The 12973-nt window shown below is 43.6% G+C and overlaps 1 protein-coding gene across 1 annotated transcript in view; it reads left to right on the top strand.

The window, feature by feature from the left end:
- The first annotated feature begins 757 nt into the window (after positions 1-757).
- LOC106638844 (homeobox protein Nkx-2.4) overlaps positions 758-12973 on the top strand; it is a 41389-nt gene continuing 29173 nt past the window's right edge. Inside the window, exons 1-2 of the mRNA XM_089594563.1 lie at positions 758-1914; positions 10888-11177. Of these exons, the coding sequence (XP_089450689.1) occupies positions 1134-1914; positions 10888-11177 (1071 nt within the window). The 5' untranslated portion in view covers positions 758-1133. The remainder of the gene's footprint in view (positions 1915-10887; positions 11178-12973) is intronic.

Raw genomic sequence — 12973 nt, 5'->3', positions numbered from 1 at the left:
AGAGGAGGCTGCAAGAAGAGTAGGGGAGGGGGGAGAGGTTGCAGCAGTCGAGAGCCCAGCCCGCTGAGCGTCGTCGCGCTCTCTGTCTCTCGAGTGGGTCTAAGCGGCCGTGAGCGGGCCTCTCCAGGAGAGCCCCAACAGTACTCTCCATTCATCCATAGAGGTGGCAGGCCGAGCGTGCGAGCGAGCCTTCAGGAGCCTAAGGCTGCTTGAGAGAGCCCAGCTAGCGAGTACCAGCAGCAGCAGCAGCAGCTAACCTAGCCTCGAAGCCGACGAGTGTGCGCCGCCACCAACGGCGTCTCCTAACCGGCGGCCCTCTCCTCGCGCGCGCGGGTGGGTGGGTCTGTGTGGGTGTGTGCGTGTATGTGCAGTGCGCGCGGAAGAGCGAGAGAGAAAAGGACAGCTAGGTCCACTTGCCGGAAGAGAAAACAACCCTCCTTGGCGAAGAGAGGATCATCCTCAGCATCAACAGCCCTCACGGTCCGAAGTAGCGGTCCGCGCGAAGTAGATCCTAGTCCCCCACCCCCCCTCTCCCTCCTCCTCCACCTCTCTCCCAGTTCTGTCTGTACTGGACCGCGTGAGTGCACCTCGAGAGGCCGGCCTGTTCCGTTTCTTCTTATTCCGGAGCAATAGGCAGCAGTGCGTACCGAGCAAGAGGCAGCCGACCCGTCAGACCGGAAGCCGATCGCGCGATATTCCAGCGTCGGCCGCCGGCCGGCTCTGGCCGGCCTGCAGTGCGGAGAGAGCCTAATACTTGCCTGCTACATTAATTTCATAGTGCGGGCATCGAGTGTGTGGGTGTCGCGTGTGCGCGTGTGCCATATGTACACTATGCGGTGGACGACAGAGGCGGATTGTAGACCTTGGCGAGTGCAGACGACAAGGGCACGAGAATCCAAGTGCGCGACGGTGTAGGTGATATATAGTATAAAGTGCGCAGTTATTGTTGTTGACAGTACACGTGGTATAGCGGTCGTCGTGTTCCGTGGACGACGTTCGCTGGACGGATAAAAGGAGACGAAGAAATAGAAGGAGAGAAGAGTATGTCACTTTTGTAAGGAAGCGTCGCCAAAATTCTTTGCGGTTCGTATTTGCGTTACTTCGACGGCAGGAGCGTCGAGGTCCTGGCCGAAATGAGTGGCGGCAGCCAGTCAGCCGGGGCCAACACATCCAGCCAGACCAGTAACGCCAACTATCACCAGCACCAGCAACAACAACAGCAACAACAACAACAGCAGCAGCAGCAGCAACAACAACAGCAGCAGCAGCAGACGGAGCTGGAACAAGCGGGTTTGTTGCCTGAGCTGAACGGCGTGGACCTGGCGATAAGCCTCTCCCCGAAGCATCAGCACTCGTCGCACGCGCAAGCTGGCGTAGGTGGGGCTCACACGACACCCTTCAGCGTCACCGACATCCTCTCGCCGATCGAGGAGTCGTACCGAAAGCTCGAGATGGCAGCTGCCGCCGCCGCCGTTGGGGTTGTAGCCCACGGTCAGGGCTCGCCCTACGCGAACGCCTGTGGTCGAAACATTGGGGTCGGGGCCGGCAACAATACCGGCAGCTCGAGCGCCTCGAGTGGAAGTCCACCGTTACACGGGGGTTCGACCCCTGGTGTGAGTACTCCAGGGCCAATAACGGGCGCGGGTAACGGGGTCACCGGGGGAATTGTGGGCAACAGCGGGGTCGCGGGCGGCCCCACCGGCATGGGGGCGATGGGCAATCCCTACGCGACGATGCAACTTGCCCCTCAGTACCAGTACTGCACGGCCGAGCTGTCGCCGTATCATCATGGTGGCCCGGGGGTTACGGGTGGTGGAGGCCCTGGTGATCACATGAGGTCCCACGCGGTTTCGTCTCATCACCATCCCTGGTATACGCCCGCGCCGCCAACCACCAATGATCCTAGATATGCCAGTGAGTATATGTGTTTGACTATATTATTATGATGGGTTAATTTGTTGAATCTGAAGGTGGGCGCGCTTAGTGCAGTGTGTCTCATAGTTACTGTTGCCTTGGATTCATTAATTGTTGAAGGTTAGTTGGTGAGAGAAGATAATGTTGCAGGGGTTATTGCAAGTGGTTATAAACTTTCTAAGTTTTTCTTTCTATTACAAAAGATCATAATGACAAAAATGGTGTATTATCATTCTAGAATGTAGCGAGTTGAGGTTCCAATCCTAGTTCTGATGACTGTTTATGGGTACCTCCGTAGCTTTGTTCCTACCCCCTATTACTGTTCTAACTCCTATTTGATATGGTTCAATGTGCCATCTAATAGTAAAAAATGGGGCTTGTTTCTGAAGTTCGATATTTACCGTGTCATGAGTTCTTGGTTGATTAAATGAGACTTTTCTTTTATTCTATCGAACCAGTGTCTTGAACATAATATTTTTGTGTATGCAGACTTAATATAGCAAATCGGTTTAGCAAGTATATCTAAATATCCAAGGTTAATAATAATAATACCAATAAGTCGAGACATATTATAAAAGAAAAAATTATACTTACTGCGCTAATATTGTAAGAGAATGGCGTTTCATTGCGTAGAGAATTTCGCTGTTAATACTCATTTTTACTGCTCAGAACAGCAACTTTTATATTGTTGCTACCTGCGGTAAGTTTTATGGTTGACACACATAAATTGCTCTGTTCAGCAGTTGTGATAAAATTTCGAAAACTAAAATGTCTCTAGACGATAGAACATCACCAGCTTACAAAGTTGGTACAGTAATTACTATAATTTTATACTTTCAATTTACTAAGAGGATCTTAATAGTTGAAGGAAACTCTATGTTGTTAGAATTTTCCCTAGTAAAACACGGCCTTAGAAAATTACTCCAAAAACTGTGTGCTAGTAAGCTAGATGTATTTTGTATGGTTTTAACAATTTTTTTAAGTGATTCAAAACCCTGAATTTTTTTTTTGTTTTTTTTAATGTCAAACACCAGGCAGTAAAAAAAATACTAGAAAACTCGAAATAATCGATGGTGAAAGTGTTGGTTGTGACTTTTGAGCATATGAACAGTGAAATCGCTGAAACAAAAAGTGCTAACTTTGCTTTATGTACAAAAATGTTCTTCATTCCAAGTTATTTCATTTACAAACTGTAGTACCAGAAACAAATTGTTGTGGTTGTAGTGCAAAACCAAGCTTTGGTGTTTCCTCTTCTTCCGTCGTATGTCAGAAGGGGAGTACGTGCCTCGACGAATTCTTGCTTACCGCGTCGTGTTCTCGTGGTCCCCCGAGTGGCTGGAATTCTTGTGGTTCTATTATTTTCTTTGCCGTTTCCCTACAATGAAAACCATTCGATTGAAATCCATGGCTTTTGGCGTCGGATAAGCCCGTGTTTTACTTTGTTTTAATCAGTATCTGAAACATATTTTGGACATTCAAAAAAAAAAAACAATAAACGATTTAGTCAATTCTTTTTAAAGTTATATTTCTCAACACACACTTTAGCGGCATCGACAATACACGTCTCGATAACTCAAGTTTCGTTTGTTTTCCCGAAATATTTTGACGAGTCTCTCATCCAAACTGTGAGTTTTTTCGAATCATGCTTCGTGAAATCCTGTTGTCAGACATAACAACAAGCTCCTGTTACACTGACGGTCGCATTGGTTTATTCAGTCTGTGTAACGAAAAAGGTTAATAAACAGTAATAAAATTTCTTCTGACGGTAATTGGACTTTTTTCTGAATGGCGTAGCGAATAAGTAAAAAATCTGAACTTGGAATCATAATGGTTTTTCACTGGTTCAAATTAAGAATATGCTCTTTGTTTACGATACCTATACCCTGCCGACTGAACTACATACGAAGCTTGCTGCATCAATAAAAAATAGTAAACTCAATGATATCGATACGATTCCAAAAATTACTCAGCGAAACTGTTCAATTGTCTCTTTCAAACCCTTTTCGTCATTAACGAAGGAACAATGATTTCTTGGATCAACTCAATGGGTAGAACATGGACAATGAGAGTCTAAATTATTCAGTCCTCGTAATCGTCATACTATGGAATTCTTACGTCTCTTCTAAAAATTATGAGGTGCAAAAAGAAAAAAAAAGAAGAAAACTCACTCACACAATCCATATTCGATAGGAAAGTAAAACAAACAATGGACCAACCCCAAAAAAAACTGACGAAAGCGAAGTGAATATAAACAGCCCGATAGAGTGCAAACGACCCGATACCCGCTAAACAACAGAGAGGGTGGAAAAACTGTGTCCGTATGACAATACAAGTTTTATTTACACGCAAGTCCAATCCGCGGAGGGACTTGTCCGTAATCTCAAGGACGGCCGACGGATCACGTTCTCCCATAAATAGCAGCTTGGCCGCCGGCTATGTGTGACACGATACAACCCCCGAATCAACCCACACTGAATGGACATACATATCTACCCGCTTCGAGGGTGTCATCTCGTCGTTATCGTTGGTTTCTCTAGTTTCAAAGTCAATACAAGTAGAGAATTGCACTTACTGCGCGTCCAATTGTAAAAGAGCCCATGCATACATGCGTGCGGAATATATATGTGTCGTCAAGAGACGCGACACACGTCGCCTGTCAGCGGCTCCTTCCGGCCGCTCTTCAAGGGCCGGATTTTCCTATTCGCCCATGTACATACGCGCACACCGGCTCTCTCTACTTATCATGTATCCGTTATGTATACGTGCGTAGATTTAAGTGCACGCTCGGGCGGTTCTCGTTTTGTTTCCCTCTTTCTGGCTCGAGTCTATGAGTACACTCAGGAAATTGCCGAGAATAACAGTTTGGTGCTTGTGATGTCCAGATGAAAGGGGTTGGTCAAACTTGCAATGGTACTTACCTTACAATTTGAAAGAAGTTAGTTTAGTGCGATTCTTATGTGTAAACATTTGAGAAGCTAGGATGTCCTGCAATATTCTTTTTAGAATCATTCATGATCCTGAAAATAGCAGGATCATATTGGCGCGAAGGTCCTCACATTTTCGATGTCGTGATTGTTGCGATGATGCAAGAAAAATCAAGATTCAAGGGTTTTTTGTTTTGTCACCCGATAATTGATGAGGCTTTTGCAACAGATAAATGATGCAAAATTTCAATGTAATTTTAGTTTTAAAGGAGTTTTGGCATATTTCGTTGTGGTTGATCGATAAAAATTTTAATCCTGAATTCGAGTCACAAGAGTTGTCAAAACATTCTCTTAAACGAACAATAAGTATCAAATATAATATAAACAATAATCCTTTTTCTAAAATCAACAATATATTCTCTCTAATCAGATACTTGAGTAACATTTGCAATGAAATTCTTGTGAACCCTTATCAAAGTTTTTTGTTTTTAATTTGAATCATATTTTCTGTAAGAGTACCTGCACAATTCTTGCCAATGCGTACTAAGTACTGGCTTTGGTCGTGTTTTCAGATATCATGGTCACGTATGGCGTAAATATATCACCTATTGTTGATGATACTGTTCCATGACAATGTCAAAACTGATGGGGGCTCAAGCAATTCACTTGACAATTTTACAATCGACACTTCGTGATACTTTTCATAAATATACCACAAAGTTCTTTAATAATCCAGTTTTCATGTTTTCGTATGAGGATAGTATTATCAATAATACGTTTTGTGTCAACACCTTATGTGATCATACCGTTTTCAATATTGAAAATTTCTGTAGGACGCACATGTTCAAAAATCATTCAAAAGTTCTTAAAAAACATGCTACCGAAATCTTGAAGAATATTGTAAAAAATCCTTAAAAAATTCATGCATAGAAAAGGGAGTACATGTGTTTCTATTTAATAACGAATGTGAGTTTTCTGATAAATGAACCAAGTATATGATCTCTATGACTTTCCAATGAAAAATTTTATCACTCGGAAAAAAAGTAGTTTGAGAACTCTGTCAATTTCTCACAAACTCTATCTGTAAAAATATTGGTACAATTACACGAATTTCCATCGAAATCCATCAGCGTACATATAGTATACACATATTGACACGAGAGCCCAGTAGTCGTAGACCGGTCGATTTTAGTTAAAAAAACAATACGCACCGGGTACATACATGTTGCCCCAAGGGAGCTTGGGTAACTTTTCTCTCTCGGTTCGGAGCTTTTATTTGGTGTAAGCGCGCACGTGTGTGTGTGTATGAAGAGCGATAAAGAGACCAGAAGCTGATGCTGAATGTGTATATATACGCATGCAATTCGCCAGAGATGATCTGGGGACGCCAGCGGTCTCACTCTCGTCGGGCGTGTTCCTCTCCCTCTTCTTCTTCTTAATGTTGTAATAAACAAGCAATAAAAATCCCCTCGGGCATGGGAGCGTACACGCACGAGGAGAGAAAGAGCTAATGTAAATAACCTTACTCCGTGTGTGTACAAATGTGGTCCGCTTCTCTTTTTTCACTTAGATCTCATGGATGAAGAGTTGAGTGTTCTTTAAACTTTCAGCTGTACTTATATTACTACTGCTGTTTATTAGTTATAATCCCACAAGTAGTTTCGTATGTCAGAGACACGCTTCCCTATATTCATTGAGCTCTTCGATTCAGGATTCGAACCCCATTTTTTCTCCATTTCTCCGATTTGTGCGTAAAAGTTTCATGAAAATAGTAAGAATGCATTTTTTATGAAATTATTCTAACATTTGTACATGAAGATACTGTTTTATTGAAATCCTTGCACAAATTCTGCAACGGGGTAATATGTTTGAGCACATTTTCTTTTGGACAATTTAACGTGTCTAGGTCGGTACGATTGCAATGTTTGTATGATTTGAAACTAATGATAAATCGATCCCTACAACTCTATACCGTCGATGTAAAAGCTTTTCCTCAATCTAGTTAATTTCTTAATAAAACACTGATATATAGGATTACTTGTGGTTAATCAATTATTTATTAACCATAATTTGAGGCTTTGCATTAACAACAAACGAATATTCATTAGCAGTTATGTTGCTGTCACTTGTAGTTAATGAACATGCCTTTTATAACGTAACCATGTTTTTTTGTAACCCCCAATGCTAATCATCATGAAGCTAAAAGTAACAAACGAATTCCAGCAACGATACGATCAAATAATAAATTCTACTCGGGGTACGCTTAAAACTAGACCAGGTACCTTCCTAATTCAATAAAATAAAGGGGTACTTGTCTTAGTTTTAAGATTACTCAAGGTAGAATTTGTTATTTGACGATATTGCTACACTTTTTCTGCTAGTTTCAGCTTCATCTAACCATCATATGCATGGTTCATTAACTGTTAACGATCGAGTAGCTGCTTGTATCAACAGTCAATGTCTGTGACTCAAATGCAAGGACTCTTTTCTTCCATCAGTGTACAACTAAGTATGTACATTTAGGACTAGTTTTTCGCTTAGCAATTATTTTATCCTCTGAACGGACTACTCTTTATCACCTTTGAAATTCAAACCTAACGTTTTCATTTTCATTGACGTCTTAGTTGTATCAACATTCCAAGAAAGCCCAAACACTCCTGATCATTCTCCATACGCTATTCAGAGCCATACTCCAGCTTATCAAAACGACAATACTCGGCAAAAGTCCTGCTACCTCATTATATACATCGGCGATTCAGTAATCACCATTGATAAAAGGAAACCCTTAAAGCTCGTCAAGTTGAAACACTTCTAGGAATAACACACACATGAACGAGCTCCAACGGGCCATGGCCTTGAGACCTGCTTCACGTGCACACCCAGGGCGGGCCTCGTATGCTCATACCTAACGATGCTCGTGCTCGTTCCGGAACGCCTGATTGGCTGTGCTTAGCGTTTAAACTCGGGCCTGTTGATGATGTTGATGCAGACGCCAAGACCTGCCCACCCGGACGCCCAACGTGTACGGCGCAACAACAACCGTACGTTCCCTCCTTCCCCCCCTCCTCGCGTGCTACGATGACGATGCTTTCGAGGCTGTCAGTCATCGGAGAATCCGGTTCCATCTCTCCCGTGAGAGCGTGTTATTATGTATAGCTTCTGTTACGGACTGGCTTGTATGGACCACGATGACGAGGTGCTCCGAGAGATCTCGAAAAATAAAGGCTGCCATTCATGATCTCGTCTCTTTTCCTTTCTCCCCCCCCCCTCGTTCAACTTTTTCTTTCCTTCTTTTCCAAAAGAGTTGTCCGACCGTCTGTCTGTCTGTCTGTTTGCCCGAGTGCCCCGTACCATGTACTCTCTCGTTTGTTTGATTTGGAGCCTACGTTTATGTACACCCACGCACCTTTTGCCCATCCCTGAATTTCTAATTTTGTGGGTGCATCCGTTCCGTGTGTTATTACGTGTGGATTGCTCAACTGAGTCCCTGGATGGAATGAACGTGTGTTGCGTGTACACGTATGTGGGGCATTATCCAGATTGTGGATCCCAAGAATTGGGTTCGGATGAAATTTTGGAAAATGATTTCTGGTTTACCTGACGATGAGAAAAAAACTTTTGAAACACGAGATGTAGGGTAGCTTGGGTCAACTGTTTATAACGCTAACAACAAGCATAGAAGTCTTTGGTTGGACGAAGGATTAGAGGAGGTAGTTATGAGTGATAAAAGATTGGTATAGTTTCCTTCTCTTCCGTCGATAGTTGCAGTGGTTTGAAAATAAACTTTGCTGTAAAAAAGTGTTTGATAACTTTTTAGTTTTCCACAACTTCGAATAGTTTATGTACATTCGATTGGATGCAATTTCCCCTAAATGGGTAGAGAAATATGGAAATCAACACCCCCGAGGGTTAATAATCCAAAACGAAAGAACAACAATTTATCATCGTCCATCACGACCCTTAACTCGAGTGCCGTTTAGAAGAGGAGATTTCTGTGGCACCAATTATCAGTTCCCATCGAGGAGGTCAAGCTTACTCGCCGGTGTCGATTCCCCACTCGCAAAGAAGCCCCAATAGACCTCCCGGTTCGAGCGCGTCTTCAGGAGCACCACCACCAAGACGAGTGGATGAATCGGCGCTTTTGCCGAGATCCCTTTTCCCATTGTCCGCAGAGGGACTTTTGTTGTTTTCCTTGGGTCTCGCGCGAGCACGCATCACGTGTGTATTTACACACGTTGCCCATGTGGTGTGGTGGCCGGTGACGAGGGTCCGTCTGACTCTACGGATTAATTTGACGCGCCAGCCTTAATTATCCTTTCTCTACTTGACCGTGCGCTGTTGTGCGTACTATAATACATGGGTGTTACGCGATATTTTCTTTTTCTTCGATTTGACGCTCGTTTACCATTCAACGATCGTTGTCATTATCGTAATAAGGATGATACTCGACGGCGCGGGGATTTCCGATGGCTCTCCTCTTGGTTGCGAGCGTTTTCACTGGGTGGGAGAGAGGATCGTGAGGCGTTCCTTCGGTGGAGGAGATCGATGCTAATGAGCGTGTCTTGGGCCTGTCTTGGACGAACGATCGGTACTTGGAGGAGGTGGGTTTGGTGCTCGAGTGTGATTGCGATCGAGAGGTAAACTTCCGGTTCCCAGGCTGTTTAGGAGGTCCCATTTGTCTGCCACCCGTTGTTTTACGAATCTTTTGTACCATACAGGGTAAAATATTCGTACGTAATCGACCATGATGTATCGATAATCGAGTGGAACTGACTTGTCTAGTGAAAATTTTTACCAAGTCTTTTGAACCAAATTGTTATGACGTAGTCATGGGGTCATTTGAGTCCTTAACGAGAAAGAATTGGAGACGTTTAGGTGAGAGAAACTCAAAATAAATGATACTCAAAAGTCTGAAAGTTTAAGAGATAATTGACACAATTATTACATTCGAGTCTTAAAAAGTCTTGAACTCCTTATTTTACTGTAAAAGAATTTTGAGTAGGTTTCATAAACATTAACTCATATCATTGTCTCGATTTTTTATTAACTTTGACGAATATTCCACTAAATTTTTGGTAGCACAGTCTTGCGCAATCAATGCAGGCATTGCATGTGAATCTGTTTATACAGATTGGCGACACGCTTACGATGTTTAAGATACTAACACAAGCATTGTGCCAAACTTTGTGTAAAGTTCAGGCAATTTTATTGCAAGCTTGCCTGCAATATTAGGTAACTACATCTGATTCTCGCGCAAGTCTCGAGTAACTTTTGGGCCAGACTCCTTGCCAAGTTAAAAACGAGCATATTTCAACCAATGAGACAATAAATTATATTGTTAAAATTATCAATGAATTAATTGCAAATAGTATAGGTTGTTTGATCATGACATTTTTTTTACTTCGTAGAACGTCTATTTTTATTTTTTTTGAATACCGTCCAATGTATTTAAAGTATATGAATGAGTTATAATTTTATGTTTACAACCCACGAATGTCATTTGAATAATAATCACGAGATCTTAGCTCGAACCATCAATCGCGAATCGAAGGCTTTGTTCGAAATTATCATTCTTGTATGAAATAGGACTTCGCTTGGCCCAAAGAGAATTTGCAAACTAAGTACTTACACAGCATTTTGTTTTAGTCGTAACGTACAGTAGTAAAGAGAATTAAAAGGGAAATACTTTATATATGTGTTGGAAAAAACTAAGCATAGTCTCGACGAAAGGAATGAACAGTTACGGATTATTATACGTCGTATTGTGGTTCCAGTGTAAATCAAAGGGTAATCATTATTGCATAAGGTTTCCGTGAGAGGCTGATGGATTTGTTAGTCGCAAATCTAAAGATACAAAAACCCGGACTCTTAACTCGATTTTAATGGTTTGAGCTACTATAGGGATTCAAGACACAAAACGAGACCTTTTCCGAGAAAATAAGTTTACAGTGCACTTTTCAATCGAGCCCAACTGTCGGATCAACATCGTAACGTTTTAACTGTAAATATCAATGTATGGTAAAAAAAAAAAATAAATAAATAATTGCAGTATCGCGGCTGATGGGAGCGGCAGCGAGCGCAGGGACGAACATGACCGGCTGCTCGATGGGACAGTCGATGGGTGACATGGTGAAGTCGTCGGGCATGGGAGTGGGCGTTGGCGTCGGTATGGGCGGGGTGCCGTCGATGCCCTTCCCTCTGGCCCAGCGGCGCAAACGCCGGGTACTGTTCACCCAGGCCCAAGTCTACGAGCTCGAGAGGAGGTTCAAGCAGCAAAAGTACCTGAGCGCCCCCGAGCGCGAGCACCTCGCATCCATCATTCACCTAACACCCACGCAGGTCAGTATTTATTTATTTATTTTTTTCTTTTTCTTCGTCTCTCTGATGAAATTACAAATATTTAAATACTGTTTCCAAGCGCGAATAGGAACTAATACCTCAAAAAAAAAATAATAATAATAAATAAAAACATTTTGTGTACAATGTCTTACACACGTAGTCGTTACAATCACATTTTCTGATAAGGATAACGATTAATGTACAATTTGTACATTGTACACCATCAACTCCACAGTCGTATATCCCCCTCATTTTCACTTGTTTGAAGATGATAACTAAAATTTATACAGAGCGGCAACACAACAACTCACGGAACGCAACGTTGATCACACCACTACCTACTACCCAAAATGTCGGTAACCCCCAGTGCTCGAAGCGTACCTTAACAATCGTCACGAACGACAGTGCCATTACCCGTCCCACCTGTGTATATATTGTAATGACGCCATTCCGCAAAACGAGTCGAGAGCCGAGAGCACCAGTGCGCGGGCGCGTACGCCCTCATCGGCGGCCCTCTCGGAGAGCGACGGCAAGGAGGGGGCTCCCGATCGTTAATCGTCGGGGCCAATTTGGCAATTGGTTAGATGGGCTGGGGGGAGAGTGCGGGGCGGAAAAGGGAGGCTCCCGCTGGACGAGCCATGGAAGAAAAAATAGAGAGAGGGTGCACGACTCGACAACAATAAGATACAATTCTTAATTGCCGGCTCCATTGCTCGCATCCGCCCACGCGTGCCCCCCCCCTTCGCTCTTATTTCCTTCCTTAATTAGCGCGCCCTGCTGCGTGCCGTTGCTATATGTCATTGTGATCGTGTACCGATATACTTCCCCGTCTCCGTTCATTTTTTTTTCTTTATATCGCTACCGTCGAGTTTGGGTGGCGATACAGGCGCGTACAGGTGATCTGATGTGCCCCGACTGTTAGGTTGAACTTTACCTCCGATTTCTATGGGAATTATTCATGTACACGGCAATGGCACCAATATTTTACATGGCTCTCGAACCATGTCTGATCACGATCGAATAACGCTCATGCAACATGAGACGTGGGGTAAGATTGTTCGAGCGGGTTGTCTCATCGAACCCTATACGTAAAGTTTACGCGACGACCGGCAAACAGATACGCCATGTGACTTTTTTTTGCAATAAATAAACGCGTTTTTCTCTACTAGGCGACGATCACCAAACTCCCCTGTCGACAATCTGAAGTGTGCAACGTGACAAAAACAAAAAATTGAGCACCACCAAACTAAGCTAAATTTTTCACGGTCGAGCGAGTTCCACCCCTCCCCCTTATCTGCATGCTGTGTATACCAATAAACGCACAAACCGTCGCTCACGAACAATGGGACTCTAACGAGGGTTCGCTCAGCCTACATGTATGGACCCTGCATGTGATACGAAGCTGTGACGGATCGAAAATCTACGACGCGCAAGAGATCGTCTAACATACGGAGGGTAGTTTTTGCAAAAGTAGATGAAAGAAGGCAGAAGCTGGGACGTTTTTTTGGAAATAAGGGGGAAACGGAAGTCGATAAGCTTCGTGAAGCCATCGCTCATCTACATACACTCCTTGACTCTCTCTCTCTCCCTTAGGTTGTACATACACACACACCTACAAAGAGAGGTTTCAGAGAGCGAAACGCTGAGTCAAGACTCGGGTCGACCCCCCCAGTGTAAGCATCAGAGCTGAATTCGAAGCAAGAGAGAGGCCGGAAGTCCTCCTCGGAAAGAGAGGGCTCTCCCACCCACTCTGATTGCAATCAGCGCCCGAGAGGATATATACATATATTTGCCAC

Source organism: Copidosoma floridanum, unplaced genomic scaffold (assembly GCF_036245765.1).
Source record: "Copidosoma floridanum isolate Cflo_tuat_1 unplaced genomic scaffold, Cflo_Japanese_pri ptg000021l, whole genome shotgun sequence".
In the NCBI taxonomy this organism is placed as follows: Eukaryota; Metazoa; Arthropoda; class Insecta; order Hymenoptera; family Encyrtidae; genus Copidosoma; species Copidosoma floridanum.
This window is presented reverse-complemented; position numbering and strand designations above follow the sequence as displayed.